The sequence below is a fragment of the Sminthopsis crassicaudata genome, chromosome 2 (genome assembly GCF_048593235.1).
Source record: "Sminthopsis crassicaudata isolate SCR6 chromosome 2, ASM4859323v1, whole genome shotgun sequence".
NCBI lineage: Eukaryota > Metazoa > Chordata > Mammalia > Dasyuromorphia > Dasyuridae > Sminthopsis > Sminthopsis crassicaudata.
Window position 1 is genome coordinate 179835953 of NC_133618.1, and position 22559 is coordinate 179858511.

At 35.9% G+C, this 22559-nt stretch overlaps 1 protein-coding gene across 4 annotated transcripts in view; it reads right to left on the reverse strand.

The window, feature by feature from the left end:
• MCPH1 (microcephalin 1) overlaps window positions 1-7135 on the reverse strand; it is a 314170-nt gene extending 307035 nt beyond the window's left edge. The window contains exons 1-2 of one of the 4 annotated variants that reach the window (XM_074287951.1): window positions 6968-7134; window positions 1887-1978 (exon numbers count right to left, since the gene is read on the reverse strand). In XM_074287951.1, coding sequence (XP_074144052.1) covers window positions 1887-1978; window positions 6968-7025 — 150 coding nt within the window. In that variant the 5' untranslated portion in view covers window positions 7026-7134. Of the gene's footprint in view, window positions 1-1886; window positions 1979-6154; window positions 6404-6967 lie in introns of those variants that run through there. The other 3 variants (XM_074287946.1, XM_074287947.1, XM_074287948.1) reach the window with 3 other exon arrangements.
• Between the last annotated feature and the right edge of the window lie 15424 nt (window positions 7136-22559).

The window sequence follows — 22559 nt, forward strand, 5'->3', positions numbered from 1 at the left end:
TTGATTATATAAAATTGAAAAGTTTTTGTACAAACAAAACTAATGCGGATAAGATTAGAAGGGAAGAAATAAACTGGGAAAACATTTTTGTAGTCAAAGGTTCAGATAAAGGCCTCATTTCCAAAATACATAGAGAATAGATTCTAATTCATAAGAAATCAAGCCATTCTCCAATTGATAAGTGGTCAAAGGATATGAACAGACAATTCTCAAATGAAGAAATTGAAATTATTTCTAGCCATATGAAAACATGCTCTAAGTCATTATTAATCAGAGAAATTAAGACAACTCTGAGATACCACTACTACACACCTGTCAGATTGGCTAAAATGACAGGGAAAGATAATGCAAAACCTTGGAGGGGAAGTGGGAATACAGGGACACTGATACTGTTGATGGAATTGTGAATACATCCAGCCATTCTGGAGAGCAGTTTGGAATCATGCTCAAAAAGTTATCAAACTGTACATATCCTTTGACCCAGCAATGTTACTACTGGGCTTATATCCCAAAGAGATCTTAAAGGAGGGAAAGAATGCAAGAATGTTTGTGGCAGCCTGTTAGGTTCTTACTAAGTGCAAATGAGATAATGAGATGACAAGTTCTTACTAAGTGCTAAGTCAGTACTTGACAATTCTCTAGTTTCAGCCTTTACTGGGAGTTTTACTTCTGTGACCTCCTGGGGAGGAGCTTGCATGCTTAGGAGGAGCAAGTTCATTTGTTGAAGTAATTTTCCCCAGAAGCCCTTGTGTTATCCCACGCCCATTCTCTGGGAGAATGAAAAAGGGTGGCACTCCAGAGATAGAGGGAGTCTTGTCTGGACCAGACTTGAGGCTGCTCTCTGGAGGAAAGAAGAGTCTCTGCTCTAGGCCAGAGTTGAGGCGGTTCTCTGGAGGAAGAAGTCTCTCCTCTAGACCAGAGAGCAATCGGCAGTTTCTGGAGACAACAGCACATTACAGCAACCTTCTTTGTGGTGGCCGGAAACTGGAAACTACGTGGATGCCCATCAATTGGAGAATGGCTGAATAAATTGTGGTATATGAATGTTATGGAATATTATTGTTCTGTAAGAAATGACCAGCAGGATGATTTCAGAAAGGCCTGGAGAGACTTATATGAGCTGATGCTGAATGAAATGAGCAGAACCAAGAGATTACATATACTTCAACAATACTATGTGATGATCAATTTTGATGGATATGGCCATCTTCAACAATGAAATGAACCAAATCAGTTCCAATAGAGCAGTAATGAACTGAACCAGCTACACCTAGCGAAAGAACTCTGGGAGATGACTATGAACCACTACATAGAATTCCCAATACCCCTATTTTTGTCCACCTGCATTTTTTTATTTCCTTCACAGGCTAATTATGCACTATTTCAAAGTCTGATTCTTTTTGTACAGCAAAATAACTGTTTGGATATGTATACATATATTATATTTAATTAATACTGTAACATATGTAACATGTATTGGTCAACCTGCCATCTGGCGGGTGGGGGAAGGAGGAGAAAAATTGGAACAAAAGGCTTGGCAATTGTCAGTGCTGTAAAATTACCCATGCATATATCTTGTAAATAAAAAGCTATAATAAAAAAATAAAATTCTTACATTTAAAAAATAAAAAAATAAAAATTCTGCTTCTTTTCTCTGGACCTTAACATTTTATAATAAGGATGGATTCAAAAATCTGGAAATTCCTGGCTAGCTCTTAATTTATGATCCTATAATTTATGCATTACTTAAGTCACCTACCACCTGATCTTTTCTGTGTCCCATAGTCACTAGTAATTCACAAAGCAGGGGGAAAAAAAAATCTTTCATTAGAGATCAAAGAAGGGTCAGATGTACGCTGAGAATAAAAGTAATTAATTTTACTTACTTTTGCTCCCATACCCAGGAGTTGATTCACAAAAGTTTTTGAATAATTTTCTACTCCACTGGATGACCAAACTTCAACATAAGCAACAACATCTGAAAAAGAAATACACTAACATGAACTGTACAATACTTGCACAAATGCTCTTTCCCCAAGGATGTCAAAATACTTTATTTTTGTCAGAAAGTCGCTTTTATGACCAAGAAGCTTTTAGCTTTGATTTTTAAATTATTCACCAGGTATGTCAATAGTAAGCTACTGTCAGTAAAGGTGAAATAATGTCATTATTAATCAGCAAAATAACTGATTTTTTTTTTTTTTAATAAATGACTTTACATATTGCTATTGGATACCTGGGTGGTGGAATGGATAGAATATTGGGCCTAGATTCAGAATGATGCCTCTTTCTGAGTTTAAAGTTCATCAAATATTTAGTAGCTGTATGACCCTGGGTAAGTAACTAAACCTTTCAGTTTCCTCATCTTTAAAATGAGCTGAAAAAAGAAATAACAAACCACTTTTCCCAAGAAAACCCCAAGGGGTCACAGAGTTGGACATGATTAAAAAACAACCGAACAACAATCAATAATTACCAGGTTATACTTAATAAAGAAATCAATCTAATTTTTGAAGTGTTTAGATCCTTTTCTTTTTCCTCAGGGCTTATGTTTTGGTTTTCACTAGAGTAAATGGGGAAATGATTCTTTTGCTGCTCAATGAGAATTATAATAAAAGATTTATTAGTAAGAAACTGGCATTTGTATTGCATTAGCCTAATTTTAGTATTCATTGGATTACTTGACCCAACTATACATAGACAATGTATGTGTATCAAAAAAGGTAAATAGGATTTCAGAAACTTTTTCTCCTTTGTAATCACCTGCATCTCGTATTTTCAATTTTTCCAAAAAATTTTAAATGAAAACAAGATTCAACCCATGAACCATCTCTGGAAAGATATAAGGCTAGAATAAAACTATCATATATACATAGTGCTTTAAAGTTATATAAGCGATTTCATATACATTTTGATTCTTGTGATTCTTTGAGATAATCATGATTAATCCAATTTTACAGATGAGGGCATTAATTCAGATTTAAGTGATTTGCCCCAAGGTTACATAAACTATTGAGCAGTAGAGCAAGGGAATCTTAGTGAGGTCTAATAACTATTTAGTGAGTTCCTATTATATTCCAGGCATTGCTATTCTGATTCCAAATCTAATATTCTATCAACTAAATTACATAAAGTCCTAAAAATAAACCTAAACAAAAAAGGTAAGTAGGCAGTTTTTCCTCAGGCACCCAGAAGATCCCTATGCTTCCCCTAATTTCCTTTTAGTCCCACTCCAGAAGTGTTGTCATATTGTACTGTTTCTATTATTCCTGATTGTATCAGGGGCCTATAGTCACAATGCCTAAGTCTCATTAGTAAACTATCCCTTAACAATAAGCCTCACAAAAGTAAGGAGAACCTTGGCTTGTCATTGTTCAGAGTTGTCTTGACTCTTCATGAATTCATGGACCACAGCACATCATTATTTTCCATAGGGTTTTCTTAGCATCAAATAGGATGGGTTTGCCATTTCCTTCTCCAGTTGATTTAGGCAGAGATCAAATGACTTGCCTATTTGAATTAGGTCTTCCTGCCTTCAGGTTCTATTTTACCACTTAGCTGCTTTTTAGTCTTAGATTAATGAATTCTCTTTTATGTTTTCATTTGTAAAGCTCCACTGAATCCTACAAATATAGAGAAATGTTCAAGGGATTCTTATGTCAAGTCCTCAAAGCAAATCTATAATCACACAATTGAGAGGTCAAGAGATGACTGGAATCCAGGTGCCCTGACTCCATATATTCTGAATCCTTTCCAGGATTCCATTGTGTCTCATTGCTACAAGAGAATGAAAAGAGTGCCATACCAGAAAACAAAAAGATTTGGGTCAATAATTATTTTCTAAAACTTATTAGAATTTACAAACTGGAGGGAAAAAAAGAAAAAAAGAGTTATGTTTAGAAAATCACAATGCTGGCCTAATCACCAAGTTATGAGGAAAACTTTTTAAAGTTTAAAACAATACAAAAAAAATTATGAAACTGGAAAGTTCTTGATTTTTAAAGCAGAATCAAGCAATGTAGAGCGGTGGGAGATGGGGAGAGAGAGGAAGAACTGGACAAATGAAACAGAACCTTTAAAAAGAAATGTGTGGAGCTAAAAGTAGGAGGGAAGACAACTCATATAATGGAAACAATTATTGTATACTGCTAGTAATTGTGTTACTTTGGACTTCAGTCCCTCCCTTCCTTCTTTTTCTCTGCCTAGGATTAAGCTGGATATTACCACCTTTCAGCTCTTAATCTTATTCCAGTTAGGGTGACTTTGTCTAGGTATGATGGGACAGGAGGGAAGGAAACACAAGTTAATTTATCAATCAACACAATGTGTTTACTATGTGGGAGAAAACATATAAAGGCAAAAACATTCAAGGAGTTTACATTCTAATGATGGAGGAAATAAAGAAAAAAGTAGTTAACAGACAAGACAGTAGATAGAAGGTAATCATGTGCAATTACACAGGAATTGAGTCAAGAAAGAAGCCAGGAATTCTAAGAAACAGAGGTGAGGAAAGAGAACAGTATCCTAGACATAGGAAACAGCTAATATCTTAAGGCTCAGAGATCAGAAATGGAGTGTTATATTTGAGGGACAATAGGCCACTGTAGCTGGATCAAGGTTCATGGAGCAGAGAGATTTTAAGGGTAGTGACATCTTTATCAGAAATGCAGAAATTTGGAAAAAGTTTGGGATTTGTGGAAAAGACAATGGGTTCTGTTTTAGACAAATCTGAGTTTGATATGTCTATAAGAGATCATCCAGTTACTGCCCTCAGAGACTTTACATTCTAATGGGGAAAGCAATACATGCATACATACATACATACACATCTAATACCCCCTTCACCCTCTTTTTATTTAAGTTTATGGCAGACACCCATGTTTAAAGAAGCAAAGAAGGCTAATAGGTAGGGACACTTAAAATTAAAGAGTGTGGGTGGTAATGATGAAAGTGGCAACAGAAAATGGAGTCAAGTGCATGTAGAGGTTCTGTCTGTTCTTGGCATGGAAAAGAATCAATTCTTCCTGTGAGACTGGAGTAAGTAAAAAGACTGTTGGCAAGATATCGGAACAATATGAGAAGAGAAAATTTTCTGCTTTGGGCACCCCCAGATGATGGCTACTTGCAGTTCTGCTTACTCAAAACCTTCAATCAATTAAGTCAGAGGACTTATTCCTTCAGAATAGTCATCTCATTGCCATTAGATTTGAGAGCCTCAGTTTTTTTGATCCTTCAGCCTCTACTCATCCAACCCCATTAGCTGTCTAATTCCTCAGCTCCGCTTGTCTTCTCAGTCCCATCAAGCAACTTCACTTCTTTTCTCGGAATCCTAGAATTATAGGTTGTAATATCCCTTCTGGGTATCTTTATGACCTCAGATATGTAACAATCTTTCTGGGACTCATTTCCTGATCTGTAAAATAAGGAGGTTGGACAAGATTACCTCAAAGGTCCTTTCCAGTTCTCTATCTTTAGATCCTCCGACTGAGAGGTCTTAAAGAGCTAAGGAACTGAGTGAGGAAACTAAGAAACAGAGAATTGAAAGGTATCACCACCCTATCTAGACAGCCAAATTTGAAACTTCAGATCATTATCAACTTTTCTTGTCCTATATTCAACTAACTGCCAAAGTAGTATTTATTCTAGCTCCCCAATTCTTACTTAAATGTTATTGCATATATACACAATCAGCAGTCTGTTTAAAAACATAACTGGTCTCCCTTCATCTAGTCTCTTCTCTCTCCAATCGATTATCTTCTATGAAACTACCAAACTTTAGGAATATCTGACCTTGTCACCTCTTCACTCAGCTTCAGAAACTTGAATGACACCCTACTGTTTCTAGAAAAAACAAACCCCAAAACCCCATCAATTCCTTTATATGGCATTCAACACTCTTCACAATCTACTGTTAACATATTAAAGTGACTACACATTACTCCTCATTTCCCACTAAACTGACTGTGCCTGCTGTCTCTTTTCAGGGCATTCCATCTCTGGACCCTTGCCTTTACACACATGTTCCCCTATTCTTAAAAAAATTCTCTCCTAGTAATTTCCAGCTCAAGTGCCAGCTTCTAGAAGAGGCCCTTCCTTACTCCCACTTGTCAATACTTGTATGCTGGGAAAATACTTTGTCTAAGTTTGTACTTACTTGTAAGTATACATATTTCTCCCCTCCTCCTCAAAAAAAAACCTGAAGCCATTGTTTTGTTTCATCTCCAAGTCTCTAGTCCTAAATTTAAACGAGGTATACAGGAGGTGCTTAACAAATGTATACAATAAGAGATTTAGTGCTCTAAGATCCACTTAGGGCATTTCCTCTTTTAAAGAGAAATCAAGACCCGGACAGAGACTTTTTCTGTCAGCTAGGAAGTTAAGCAACAAAGCTTCAATTGGAACTCAAGTCCTTTTACAGCAACCTCTCCAACGTTCTTTTCTTTGTACTTGGGAGTAGCTTTTAGAATGAATGGAAGTGCCTAGATGCTAGGAGGTTGGGAGTGGGGGGAGGGGCGGAAAGGAGAAACAAACAGTAGGGGTTAATTTCAGTCAAATAGTTTCTACATTTTAGCTGTAGTCCGATCCATCCCCACAATCCCAAGAGCACAGATTTGGGGATGGAGCTTTAGAGGTCATCTAATCCAATATCCTAATTTTTTAGATGAGGAAACTGAGGTCCCGAGAGGTTTGGTGACTTGGAAATGGTCACCACCTGGGTCAGGAGGGACAATCTCTTTTGTCTTCACGTTCCTTTAACGGACTTTAACTCCTCCTTCCTAAAATTTCCACCCCAAACCTCCCTCCATCCTGCCCTCCCTCCTCGACCTTTTACCTTCATACCACCATCCCCTTCCCCGGAAGCCGGGAGCCGGCTACCTGACAGCTGAAAGTTTGTCCAGGAAGAAAGAGCTGGGACAGGACGGGGTGAGAAGAGGGGAAGGGAGGGTCTAGCCCGGGATCTCTCTACCTTTTAGGATGGGCTCGCCTCCAGGTCTTGGGGAACCCGTAGAGCCGGGGGCGGCCATAATGCAGCCGGGAGCTGCCCACGCTTCCAACTCTCTGGCCCCAGGCTCCTTCAGACTGTGAACACTGCGCGTGCGCCGAGAAAAACTCTTAAAGCCCTTCCTGTTTTTCACTCTCAGGAAGAACTTTGCTTTTTCCGCATTTTCGTGGCAACCCAGGCAGGCGCTCAAGAAGCCGGAAAAAAGCTGGGGGCGGGGCCAGGGCCCAGTGGCCCGTCTTTTAGTAAAACGCATTAGGCCCTCCCACCTCACCCCCACCCCCACCCCTCTCCCCACTCCTACCCCCACCCCCAGTTCCCGGGGGCCGGAAGAGATCTTTTTCCAGCTGCTATTTTCTGTGAACAATTTCTAATTTTTTATTTAAGCCACGGAACGTGTATTTGTTTCACCCCTGATCTAATTTACATTGCTTTTTAAGATTTAGGAAACGTTTTTCACACTAGTCCATGGAGGTTATGTCGTTTTTATTATATGATGTTTTTATTACATATGTATAATACACGATAACATAATATTGTTATAATAACATGATATGTTGTCATGCTGCTCCTATTATACTTAAAGAAAGGCACAAAGGCTGTTTTGGCCGCTATGCCCTTCCAGGGACCATCCCTCCCCTCGCATTGCAGGATCCAAAACCCGGAGTGCAGTAACTGTGACTTCCAGTCCAGCAACCTGCAAAACTAAACAAGCTGAGCCAGAGCAAGAAGTTTCGACTGGATTCTAGACTTCCCTAATTCAAACCTCCCGCGCGTTCCGGCTCCGCCCCAGCTCCCTGACTCCACATTGGTTGTCGGCATATTAGGCGGATCCGGCAAGTCCCTAAGAGCTGATTCCTAAGCACTTTACATTCTGGTTTACCTAAAAGATCGAGCCCAGGGCTCCGCACGTCTGAAGTCTTTTAGAGGTTGTCTAGTAACGGCCTTCATCTGCCTAGTTCACCGCGGGCCGCTTCTCCCTTAGTAAGTTGCAACAAAGTTGCATGCTCAAATTCTTGAGGTCTCCGGCCAAAGAAGGTTGCTTCCTTCGCTGTAGCTCTTAGTCTTCTAATCTAGCTTCCCCGACTGGAAGAATCAGACGAAAGAGAGGGCTCCGAGGATAGGAGCGCTGGCCCTTCAGAAGGAAGAAACTGAGGCACAGAGAAGGGAGGGGATGGATTTACTCAAGGCTACTCAAAGACTAGAAGGGGCGAGACGAATCCTGATCTAAGCAGCTCAGACCTTAATGATCTATGCTTTTACCATCCCGTTTGGCCTTGTTTTGAGAGACATTGGAAAGCAACAAGATAGAGGAATGTTACAAAACGGGGGGGGAAAAAATTAAAATTCCACTTCCAGGAAAGGTCTGAGATCCTTACCTGTTGATAAAAAGGGCAAGGAGAAAACCAAACAAACAAACAAAAAAAATCGCTGTATCTTTGCTGCTTTCAACTTGACATCGCCTTTTCTCCTCTTTCTTGATATTTTTAGAGTTCGTTGATACTCTCCAACAAGCCTGCCCTCCCTCCCCCAAATAATTCACGAAGTTCAAGTTCTTATGGAGCACCAATTTATGGAGATTAATTAACAAGCCCAGGGAAACAGCCAGTAGGTGTTAAAGAGGCTGGATTTGGACTCTAGGCTTCTTGACTGTGAGAATGTCTTAAACGAAGAAGCCTACTAGCAGCAAGAAACAGGATTTACTTGCTAGGTCCCTCACTTTAAATCTTATATTCTAGATCAGGAGTTCTCAAACTATGGCCCCCGGCCACATGCTGCCGGCTGAGGACTTTTATGGGGTCTGGCGGGTTATGGCAAATGGGCTGAGGGGCGGAAACAGAGTGTGAGCTTTTGTTTTTACTGTAGTCCGGCCCTCCAACAGTCTGAAGGACAGTGAACTGGCCCCCTATTTAAAAAGTTTGAGGACCACTGTTCTAGATTAGTGTTAAAGCTAAATAATGTAAAAGTAAGGTAATGCTTTCTGAATTGAATTAGAAAATAATTGGATAAATTTGATAGCAAACTTTGGACTGGGTTCTTTTCCTTCTGGAGTTGTGGTAAAAGGAAGAGCAGAATATTTTTTGAAAGGGCTTGTGTGTATTCAAGATTAAGATTTTCTGTCTTCAATAATTTAATTGTCTGCATAATTATTTTCATTCAGTTTTCTCCTATACTTGGACCACACAGAGATATAGCTACAAACAATATGACAATCCTTGAATTGGTTGCTAATTCTCTTGAAACTGTGGGAAGTGGGGAACCATAGCTTTCTGCCCCTAGGGACACTGACTTTGTTGAATGAAATTGTTGTTTCAAACCTGGAAAGTATTGAGTTAATTATCTGGTTCATCGGAAGCCAATATCTAGCTGAATAGCAAAGCATGCAATTAAGGAGTCATTTGCAAATCAAGAAGGAAACAATTGAATTAATCCCATAGTAATGTATGTTACTCAAAGACCTTATTTTTTTCCCCCATTTCCTTCAGCTAGTACCTTTTTGAGCATTTTCCTTTGCATTCTACTTAAATGAAAACTTTGCAAGGAAGTGTAGGAAAATTGGTAGGACTGGAAGAATAGCACCTCAGATGTTAGACTAGTTTTATTTAGTCAGAGAAGATAACTGTTCCAGAATGTAACTAAATTTTTATAAGCTAGCATTTATGAAACATGAATGTTTTTTGTTTTGTTTTTTTTTTGTAATATTATTTTAGTTTTTCCAATCACATGTAAAGATAATTTTAAACATTCATTTTTTAAAAATCTGAGTTCCTGGGGGCAGCTAGGTGGCGTAGTGGATAGAGCACTGGCCCTGAATTCAGGAGGACCCGAGTTCAAATGTGATCTCAGACACTTAAAACTTCTTAGCTGTGTGACCCTGGGCAAGTCACTTAACCCCAGCCTGGGGGCGGGGGGAGGGAGGGGAATCTGGGTTCCAAATTTCCTCTCCCTGTACCTCTTTTTTCCCTCACCGTTAGCAAATATACATAGCTTTTGTATATGCAATCATATAAAATAGTTCTGCAAGTCATATTGTGAAAGAAGAAACAATAAAAGTGACAAAAAATAAAGTGAAAATAATGTTTCAATTTACATTCACACTCCAACAATTGTTTCTCTAGATGCGGATAGCATTTTCCATCATAAGTCTTTTGGAATTGTCTTTGATCTTTGTATAACTGAGAAGGGCTAAGTAATTCATAGTTGATCCCCTCACATTGTTGCTGCTACTGTGTACAGTGTCCTGATTCTACTTACTTTGTATTGGTTCATGCAAGTCTTTCCAGGTTTTTTCTGAATCCAGTTTGTCATCATTTCTTAAAACACAACAGTATTCCATTACATTCATCTACAACCACAACTATAGCCATTCCTCAATTAATAGACATCCCCTCAATTTCCAGTTCTTTGCCAATACAAAAGAGCTGCCATAAATGTTTTTGTACAAGTGGGTTATTTTTTTTGAAGTATTTTATTCTGAGCATAAGAAATTAAAAAAAAAATTTCCATGACACAGTAGAATGGGGGGAAAGACCATATGAAATTGCAAATTTTTTATATACAAATTACTTTTCCTTTTAAAATATTTAATGAAGTTATATAAATTTCTTTTTTTTGCCTTTTTTTTTCCTTCCCCTCACTCTAGTTGGCAATCATTGGACACAAATACACACATACACATATACAATTATATATATATATATATATATATATATATCCCCCCTTTGTATTTCCAAAGGTAAGTAGAGTTAAGTGACTTGCCCAAGATGCCACAGTAAATGTCTGAAGTCAGATTTGAACTGTGGAAGATAAATCTTGATGATGAGATCCTGGGAGTGGTTGGCAGAGAAAAAAATGAAGTATTGATGGAATTACTCCCTTCAGAAAGACATTGATAGTAATCAGTTTAGCCTCAAGGTCCCCCCCCACCGTGGGTGGCCCCACATTGCTGTGTCCAACCAAGAAATCCAAGTTATATCAAACCTCTTAAATTAAATTTCCTCTATAAATCTGTCTATTGTTCCCCACAATTTTGCTCAATCTCTCTTGGTATTATAGTCTACCACAGCACTCTGCCTCTTGGTGTCTTTCCCTTTATCCCTCTCCTATGCCACATGCTGTCTCTCCTCTCATCCCCCCATTATACTATGTGGGATTCCTTCTCTCATCCCCCACAATGCTTTATAGTGTCTCCTTTGATTCTCCCCCTTTCACCCTATGAAGACACTTCATGGTGTCTTTCTCTCTTCAACCTTTCACTATGACTTTTCTCCTTCTTATACCTACCTAACTTTTTTAGAGTGCTAAATCCTTTTAAGATTTAGCCTGCAAGCTAAGGGTATGCCTCAGCTTTATGAGGTGTTCCATTTCTCCTAGTTAATTGTAAACTCCCCTATGGAACTTGTTTTCCAACATTAATTATTAAAACCCCTTTTCTTGCTATGTGCTCTCCTAACTCTATTTTATATTTACTATTCCTGGTGTCTATTCTATCTCATCATTTGTCTGTAATCTCTTCTAAATAAACATATCTTTTGCTAAAGAGAATGGCCATTGTGAATTCCTCACAGAATTGAACCCCAACATTTGGTGCCTATATCAGTTTCAACCTCTAAGTCATATTGTTGAGGTTGAGAAGGGACCCCCTAAAAGGGGCACCCAGATGGGTGTCATGGAGTGCCTCAAAAGCATTTGCAGGTTTGAGCCCATCTCCTAGTCAAGGGCAAAGCTTTATTGCAATAGTAACTATATTGCCATTACTAAGCAGACTGAATTATAAGGGAATTCATCAGAGAAACAGAAACAAGGAAATATATCCAGCTTTCAATCATAAATATGTAATTTTATAGGTCATAGGTAGGAAGGAATGATCTCCAAAAGCAGTGAAGTTCTTGGTTGATCAGATTATTACTGAGAAGATTATTAGTCAGCAATGAATTGAGGAGTAGTCTTATTCATTATTGTCTCAGAAATTTGATCTGTGGGAGTTTCCTTCAGTCAGAAGCTATCTGACTAAGGATGGTCAGACATTGGATGTGGGGGTTTCCTGAGGCAGATTTCAAAGCTAGAAGATTTAGGACTACTGACTTATTGTTAGAACAGAAGCCCCCCAAGGTCAGAGAATCACAAAATCATATTAAATCATTTTTCCTCCTCAAGCAGTCATCCATCCCCAAATTCATTTGGGACAAAGAGATGGATCTTCTGGGGTGCTTCATGCTGATAAAGGGTAGAGAGATGTCCCTCCCCAGTGGGGGTCCAGACTAAGAGAAGTGACAGGATGGTGACAGCAGCATTCAGATGGGTGCTGGGTATTCAGCCAATGGTATTCAGGGTGAACAAATAGTTGGAAGTTCATAGCTTGGAACCTGGAAGAAACAAATCTCACAAATAGGTTAAAAATGCAGGGGCCAAATACAAGCAAAAAAGAATTAAAAGTGGAGTTAATAGGGACAATAGACATGAACCCCACCAAGAGGAAGGCTGGGAGCTGGGAAATGAGGCTATCAAGAATGCCTACAACCATATCATTGATACTGATTACCATTGGTACTTCATGGTACCTTCTTGTTTCTGCTGTTTGATCTATCCTCAGTTTATTTTGGTGGATCCTTAATGCCCTCCTAGGTTGTTTACATTAAATGAACTGAAGAGAGGTGAAATTGTAAAGGAGAAAATTAAGTCACATATAAATGCACAAACTATTGAGAGGCTAAATATATTTTTCAAGGTAGAGTATACACACATATACATACACACATTTCATAGGACTGTTATATGTGTGTATATGTTTATATTATATATCTATTATATTTATAATATGTATATGCATATATATCTATACATATACACATATAGATAAAATCCTAAATCCAATTAATCATCTAGTAGGAGAGGGGTTGTCCTAGCTGCCACATTTGATTATTGGCAAATAGTTTAATTCCCTAAAGTTCCTTCTAATTGATTTACAATTGATACCCACTGCTGTTTCCAGATATGAGGCAACAAAAAATCCTCGAGGAAAGGAGATGAAAGCAGCTACACTACACATGAATCTAAAGAGAGGGCTGTACATTCAACTTCCCTCAAAGAAATATGTAAACACTTTTTAAAGGAGCCATTATTAAACAGAGATACTTTAAATGGTAACACAGCTGACAATGGAGGGTAATGAGAGGGATATTGATGAAATATAAAATGTTTACAAAATGCTTTTTTTCACAAAACTGTGTCTGATAGAAGTATTATTATTATTATTTTTTAAACAAATGAGATTGAGGTGTTTAGCCATAAAATGATTTGTCCAACATCACACATTTAGTATCAGAGATGGACCCCAAACTAGATGTCCTGATTCTTAGCTCATTACTCTTTTTACTCTACCTTGTGGTAATAGATCCTGGACGAATCTTTTCTCTAAAGCCAAGGTCATCAACAGAAAAGTCCCATAGCTATCTACTGATTCTGCAGTTTCACCCTAGCACCAACTTTCTCTAGGTTTCTGTCCTTGATCTTTTATAATATTCCCACAATAACAGAAAATATCTTCATAAAATGAGTAAAAACATGATATTCCCTGGGTGAACACTCAAGAATGCAATATTTAATGATAATGTGATATTATTTTTATATCCAAAATTGAATATCATTAATTCCTCCTACTCTCCAAATGTGTCTCATTTTGTCTTGCTCAGGCTAACCCCCAAATCCTAATAATGCACATATATACCTTTATAAAATAGTGGAGTAGAGAGAGAGGTAGGCCTTTGTCAAGGGAAAAACTGGTTTGAATTCCAGCTCTAACATTCCTAATTTGTCCTGAATATCACTTCACCTGCTTAATCTCAACATTTTTCTTATTTAAAATGAGCTTAACAGCAACCCAACAGGATTGTTGTGAAGAAAGCATTTTGCAAATCATGAAAGCATTATTAAAATGGACTTTTCTCAAAATATTGGTTCTGTTTCTGATTTTGCCTTTGAAAATCTGTATTAACTTTTAGTCAAGTCAGCCTTTCCAAGTCTTGATATTTTCATGGATTGTTGTGAGGAAAATGCATAAAAAACTTTGATCTTCAATTTATATAAATGTGAGCTATATTGGATTAGATCAACTCTAAACTTCCTTGTAGTTAAAAAAAATTGTTTTATGATTCTATTTTAACCACAAGATGTCACTATGATGGGAAAAAATAACAAGATTTAGATTAAGATGCAGAGAGAAATCAAAACTAAGGACACACACACACTCTTTATTTTACTTGCTCCTTCTCCTAGGTCCTTCTCCAACTACCCAGTTTGCCTCAGGCCACATGAAGGGTTTGCACCAGTGAATCCCCATACCAACATTACAATACCAAGCAGTTAATAAACGATCTGGAATTCAGGTGGAATTATCCCTCTTTAATTGAAGAATTTGAAGAGTTTTATAAAAATTTAACAAATATCTTGTGAGTTCTCCTCGATAATCTAATTTACATACTCTGTGAAATATAAAATCTCCTTAGAGCTGCCTCCCTCCCACACTTGTTTGCAGAAAATGTTAAAGAGGGATTGAGGCCTACAAAATACTATTGACTGAAGTGGGTATGGGTGTGGGTGTGGATAAGGAATATAAAAGAACTTTAATGGGAAATTGAGATATAGGTGAAAGTCATTTAAAGAAAATAGAAAATCAGATTGGATTTTGCTAGAGTAATAGCAAGGGAAGGCACTGATTATGAGTTCTGAAGTGTGGAAGGAGAACCAGATGGGCCTGAAGTCAAAATTTAAGTTGATCCATTAGGGGACAAGCCTGCAGAGAGTGGTATCTAGTCTTAGCCACTTTCTCCAGGACCAATCAGGGCCTAATCACTTCACTGAAAAATATATTAGATAATATTCTGACCTAAGCACAAAGTTGCAATACATATTCTGAGGTTGAAGAAGAAAATAGAAGAAATAGCTGAAGAGAATAAAGTAATTAATATTAGGGATTGAGAGAAGGCAAGGATAACTTGAAGGAAGGAGAAAAACTTCACCACAAAAATGATTTTGCCACAAAACTACAAGAGTAGGACTTATATGGTGTTTTATATTTTACAGAGCACTTTATGTTATTCTATTTGGTCCTCATGATAACCATATGGGGGCAGGTGCTATTATCCCCATTTTACATATGAAGAAACTGAAATATTGAGAGTTTCAGATGATTTCCCAAGAACATATCACTAGTAAGTATCTGAGGCAGGACTTGAAATTGATTCTTTGGAAGTCCAGTGCTACAGGCATTTATACCTGTTTATTACACATGGGACTATTTGTTGATGGAAAAAGCCCTGGGTATTCAGGTCTCAATACTTGGGTTTGAATCATAGTTCTTCCTGAGTGACTTTGGGCAAGTTACTTTATCTCTCCCATCTAGTTTTCTCATCAGTAAAATGAGAGGGATGAATGCAATTAAGGTCATTTCCTCTTTCAAATGCTGTTAGTGTAAAAAAAAAAAAATCTGTATTAACCTTTAATTTATCTATAGAGATACAGCTGCTTTTATTGCATTTTAAGTGGTACAGTAAATAAATAGAGTGCTAGATTTGGAATCAGGAAAACCTGAATTCAAATCTATCTTTATGACCCTGAGCAGACAAGTCACCTTAAGTTCTCATCTTTAAAATAAACTGGAGAAGAAAATGGAAAACCACTCTAATGTCTTTGCCAAGAAAACCCTAAATAGGATTACAGAGACTCAGACACAACTAAGAGAACTAAATAAGAATTATCTAGAATTAATTAAAACATAAGTCGGTTTTTAAGAAAAAGAGAACATGTACCCTTACAATACAAGAGCTATATGGATTCTGCTTATGTGCGTCATTCTTAAATATTACCAGTCCTCATAATGAGTTGAAGTAGTATTATTTTGTTCACAAAATAAAGAGGAGATTTAGGCTATTCTTGTATCATTTCCTAAAGACGGCAGAATGGAAGTTTCAATAATTTCTAAAATAAACAAGATTCTTGATGTACTAGCTTTCTTCAAAGACAGTGGATGGATAAAAAAACAGGATCTGTTTGAGGATTTTATTGATATAAAATATAAACTGTGACTGTAATAACTATATTTCAAGGATTCAGATGGTGCTCAATTAAAATAGTTTTTCTTAATGTCAATTAATGTCTTAATGTTGTTTAAAAAATACTTAATTTAGTTTGAAGCTTTAAGGACTGTGTTTGTGTAACTATAGCCAATGTTTTGGGAATGATTGTTTAAAATATTGGTAAAAAAATAATCTTGAATAGCACTTGAAAACCACAGGAAAACTGGCAACTAAAAGCAAAAACTATGTCAAAAGCCAAATAAAAACAAAAACAAAAATAATGTGAAAATATCCAAAATGTTATTATTTCTGTGTTGATTTCTGCTGTATTGATTCCACAATGTGATAGAATTTATTCTATATTAATTTTGTAATTGGATTTTGCATGGCTTAAGTTAAACTCTGGAACCCACCTCAGTCTGTAGTTAACCTGACTTAAGTTGAACTCAAAATGCTGCTGACCTAGCTCAAAGTTAGTTTAGTTTAACAGAAAGGTTGTTATCTCTCATGCCAATATATCCTAGGATATATATTCATTTAGCCCCACAAAATTATCATCCCCAAAAGATATATGGTCTATCCTTGCAAAATTCTTATCTCCTTCACAAACCCTTTTTGACCCATGAAGTCTGGCAACTTATCATGGCTGCTAACAAGGTCTGAAAGATGCTGATAGACACTATAAAGCAATTAACATTCCTTAACTGTCAGAAAGAGGTGGTCACCAACTTATTTTCTTTAAAATAATCAATCATATGGTCCTCTCCTCCATGATGCTGTCACTCTTTAAATAACTGTATTGTTTTCTCTACCTAGCCACCTCTGTATTCCCCAAAACTATATTAAGGCTGGTGAACTCAGGGGCTTTGGTCTTCAAGAGAGGCTATTGATCCAATTTGTTGATTATTGCTAGCCTGACTAATAAATCAATCATGCTCAAATAGTTGTGTTATAAGGAAAATTCTTCTTTTGGCCTTTATTCAGGACAAATAGAATTAAAAGGAATTTATTAAAATATGTCAAGATAATAATACATTGATGGGCTTTCCTTTTAAAAATCAAATTAATTAATGGTTTATGTATTTTATTGTTTTTTTAAATTTAGCTCCTAGTTTTATTAGTTCAATATTTTTTACTTCATTTTGTTGTATGCCCCAATCTATTGTACTATTACATTCTCTATTTTGTTGATATGTGCATTTAGATATATACATTTCCCCCTAAGGACTGCTTTGTCCATATCCCACAAACTTTGTTATGCTGTCTCCTTGTTGTCATTTTTATATTTATTGAATTTGTATTTAATGAATTTATCAATTATTTCTTATTGTTCTTTTTCCTACCCATTCTTTAAGTTTGTCTAGTTTCTAATAAAATTTTAATCTGTGCTTCAAATGTCCTTTATTGAATATAATTTGTATTTTCATATAATCAGAAAAAGATCTATTTTACTTTTCTGCATTTGTTTGTGAGGCTTTTAGACTCAATATATAGTTGATTTTTGTGAAGATGCCATACATAGCTAAAAATAAATATACTCCTTTCTATTTCCATTCACTATTCTCCAGAATTCTAATCTAACTCTTCTCTGATTCATTTAATTATTTATTTTGCTTTGCTTTGTCTGGGCTTGTGATTGTCATTGTGGCTGTTTTTTTTTTTTTTTAAACTTCAGATAAAGCATAGTAGATTCTACTTCAGCCCTTTATTTTAACTCTGTGTCACCTTTTTGTTTTGAGTAAATTTTTCATAAACTATATATTTTTGAATTGTGGTTTCTAATCCATTCCATTATTCTAATCAGTTTTATGGGTTATTTCATCTTATTCACTTTTACAGTTAAAATTGCCATTTGTACATTTTCCTCCATTCTATTCTATTGTACCACATTCCTCTCTCCATCTCCTCTTTGAGTCTATTTTGTTTCTGACCCCCTGCCTCCCTTAATTTACTCTCCATCTTATCCTTTTCCAACCCTTTCTCTTTTCCTTCTTCTTCCCTATAGAATAAGATGGACCCAAGTGTGTGGTATGTGTATTCTTCCCTCCTTGAACCAGTTCAAAGGAGAGTAAGGTTTAATGGCCTCTACAGTGGCCTCTCTATTGTAAAAACTCTTCCTTTATATGCTTTGTTTATGTGAAATACTTTTCGCCATTATTTTTCTTTCTTTCCTTTCCTGGGGGATTTATCTTTACACCTTTCATTCTTCTTTTAAAATCATCCAAACATAATAGAATTCTATTATGTTTTATTATTCTATTACACATAGACTTTCTGGCTGATTAGACTCTCAGTTCCTGATGATGGAACTTCTGAGGGATTATATCTATCACCTCCTCTTATGATAATGTGAATAATTTAAATTTATTTCCCTTTGCCTTCTTACTCACATTTATCTTTTGTCCCAAGTCTTCTTATTCATATTTACTTTTAAATATTTCTCTTGATTTCTATATTCGAATGTCAAATTTTCTCAATTCCATCTTTTCATTAAGACTGTTTGAAATTCTTCTATTTCATTAAATATCATAATTTTCCTCTATTGAATGATACTCAGTTAGTTGTTCTGGATAAATTGTTCTTAATTGCAATCCTAGCTTCTTTGTCTTTTGGAATATCACATTCTAATTCTTTTTTCTTTTAATGATGGCTGTTAAATATTATGTGATCCTGATTCTGGTTTTTGGTACTTGAATTATTTCTTTCTGCTTTCTTTCAGTATTTTCTCCTTGACCTTAGAGTTCTGGATTTTGTCTACAATTTTACTAGGAGTTTTCATTTTCTAGTTTCTTTCAGGAGGGGATTGATGGATTCTTTCAATTTCTATTTTATCTATGGTATCTGGGCAGTTTACCTTTCCATATCTTGTGATATGATGTTTAGGCTCTTTTCATAGCTTTCAGATAATCCAGAAATTCTTAAATTACTTATCCTTAATTTATTTTTCAGGTCAATTCTTTTCTTATGTATCATGATTTTTTAATCGTGTTTTTAATTTTTTTTTAGATCTTAACTTTGTTTTTATGTCTTTTGGAGTCATCAGTATCCACTTAGTTTTAATTTTGGGGGGAATCATCTTCCTCAGTATTTTTTTTTTTTTTTTTTGGTACATCAAGCTGTTGGTAACTTCTTTGGAAAACTTGTTTCTTTTTCCTTTTCATCCTTCGTTCTTTATCACTCTTATTTTGTTTAAATGTTTAAAAAAAATCTTTATCATTGGCCTCAATTCTTTCAGGAATTCTTGTTGGGCTTGAATTTCATCTGCATTTTTCCTGTTTTAAAGCTTTAAATGTTATTTAAATGTTTAAACATTAAATGTTATTTAAAACAGATTTTTAAAGTTATTGTTTTCTTCTGTATCTGTGTCTTTAGCTTCCCTATAACTATAGTACCTTTTTTTATGGAAAGGTCATCTTTTGGTTGTTTATCTTTCCAGCCTACATCTCTTCAACTCTTCAAAGTTATCCTCTCTGGCATGAATTATTCCCACCTAGAATATGCCTCTGAAAAAACTAGCTTGTGTCTAGGTAAAAGGGTTCCTAAAACCCATCCAAGCTTCCATGATACTAATCATGGTATGGTATAGTCTTTATTCCACCTAATAAAAACAAAATACAGAAAATATAAAACCCCATAGTAGTCCAGAAGCAATTAATAGAATTTTCCTCTATATTAAATTAATCTTATGTATATATATATTTAGGTTCCCCAAATTAACCAAATTCATAGTCACATTCTGCATCTAGATTCTTAACAGAATGGAAGCAACCTGGCACTCCCCCAGCCTTAGATGTTTCAATAAGCCTCCCTTCACATTACAGACCATACTAACATTCAACCTTATGCTATTTCATTGAGATTTTTACTTTCTTAAGAAAGAAAATAAATTTAAGATTCTTAAGGGAACAACTTCCTAGACATTCCTATTTAAAGCAACCAATTCCTCCTTAATTATTGTGACCTAATTAAAAGATATATATTTTAGTATTGTCAAGGAGATTACCAATGGATAAAATTACATTTTCCATTAAGAGATGATCTAAAATTTCCAAACAAATTATCACAATCTCTTAAAATCATTAAATTGATGAAGAATTCTTTTGATTATATACCTAGAATGACAAAACTCATGAGCCTCACTTGAAAGCTGCAACTTGTACAATTTAGATATTTTCTATATTTTCTAATATTTAGAATTTTGGGGGTGGTGGCAATTTTCTTATATAATATTTTAATTATTTCTATAATTATTTCTGTTCACATCTTGTCCTCCTATTTGATTGCTTTGAGAGGGAAAAAAAAAGCACAAGAAAAGGAAGGTCCTATTTTGTCATAGTCAAATCTTCTATTGTTTTTAGTTCTGTTGATACATTTTAGAAAGGACATTTATAAGCTGTAGAATATCCACAAGAGGGCAATGTGGATGATGAAAATCCTTCACGTTATACTATAGGAAAAAATGTTGAAGGAATTAGTAATATTTAGTTTTTGAAGTGGGATAGAGGCATGATAGCTGTCTTCAAGTATATGAAAGCTATTATGTGAAAGAAGAATAGTATTTGTTCTGTTTCATTGCAAAGGTATAACTAGATGCAATGAGTGAAGATTATAAAGAGGTAAATTCAGATGTCAGTAAAGGAAAAAACTTTCTAGGAATGACAACTGTTTAAAAGTAAAAATCTGCTTCCTTCGAAGATAATGGGTCTTCGAGGAAAAGACAAGGTCTTCAAGGAAATGCCAGATGGCTACTTTGGGGTATATTGAGCTGTTCATTTATTAATTGGAGTAGGTGACATCCAAATCTCTTATCCAATGATTCGATGAAATTTACCAGAAAACTCTTTGAACAAACTATGCAACTGATAGTCTCGCTTTTATATATGTGTTTATATTATGCCTATTATGGGCCAGGTACTAAACATTGTACAAACCTGATTTTGTGGCTCATAGCTACCCTGGGAGATCAATGATGTTATTATACCCATTTTGCAGTTGAGCAAGTTGAGGCAAACAGAGGATAATTGAGTCACCCAAGATAATACATCATAAGTGTTTGAGACCAAAACTGAACTCAAATATTCCTGTCTTTTGGCTCAGCACTCTATCCATTGTACCACTTAACTTGTTTCAGGAGATAAGGAAGGGTTTCATGTATAAAGTTTCATGTACAAAGGTTTGTGACTGAACTCAGTTTTGATGAAAGTAAGGGAAGTACACTCCATGTATGCACTTTTCATTGGCCAGGGCAAAACTAAAAAGAGATGAAGTGATTTTGGAAACAAAACAGGACATGAAGTACTGTATGGTATGTGAAGAACATAAAAAAGGAAATTTTTGCTATACTATAGACCTCAAGAAGTAGTGTCATTTGTAATGGGATGAAGTAAAAGTGATGAGAATGAACTCTGTATGACCTGAGTGAGCCTTGTAAAATTATGTAAAATCACACACACACACAAAATGTGCTTTTTGATCTACAAACCCAAATGGTCTCGCATCATCTCAGAGCAAGATAAGCTTTCTCGGGGAAGTCACAATCCAGGCAAGATTTCACATTTGAGACTTCCTTTAGACTCATACATAAAATGAGGTCTTCAAAAAATGACTTTTTGCAGATCACTTCTCCCTTGAGAATGATATGCGGGCCAAGAGAATCCCTCTTAGTGTTTCTTTAACAACAAAGGTTTTTTTTCTGTTTATTTGTTTTTTTGTTTGTTTGTTTGTTTACTATTGCCTCTGGGTTTAGCAAATTCTTCCAGAACTGGGCCTGGGAGAGAAGGAACCCCACCCATTCCTGTCTAACCTCTTCATCAGTACCCTCATCCTTCATCTAAAGGGCAGAGTCAGGTTGTTAAGGATTTAAAAAAACAAACAAACTGGGATTTACATTTTATCTTTGGAGTAATAAGGCTAAGGATTCAAGAGAGAATGTAAAAATTGAGGAACAGATTGAACATGTGGGGTAAGTAGAGCAGGGAGTTGAAAGTAATTCCAATTTTGTGAACCTGAGACAATGGAAAGATGGTAGTACCCAATGCAGTTACTGATAAATGTTAATAGAGCATGGACAAGCTATATTTTCAGATTTCAAACAATATTAAAAAACAAAAGCAATCTAGTATTGGCTAAGAAATGGACTGGTAAATCCGTGGAATAGATTAGGTGCAGAATATATAGTAATAAATTGCCATATTAATCTTATCTTTGATAAACTTAAAGATTCAAGCTTTTGATGCAAGAACTCAACATTTGTCAAAAATTGCTGGGATAACTGGAAAGCAGATTGGCAACCACTATCTCATATTGTATAACAAGATAAGGTCAAAATGGATAAATGATTGAGACATATAGGACAATATCATTAAATTAAGAGAGCATAGGAAAATGTACCGTCAGATCTATGAATAAGGGAAACGTTTATGACCAAAGAAGAAATAGAAAGATTTATGGGAAACAAAATGAATGATTTTGATTATGTGATATTA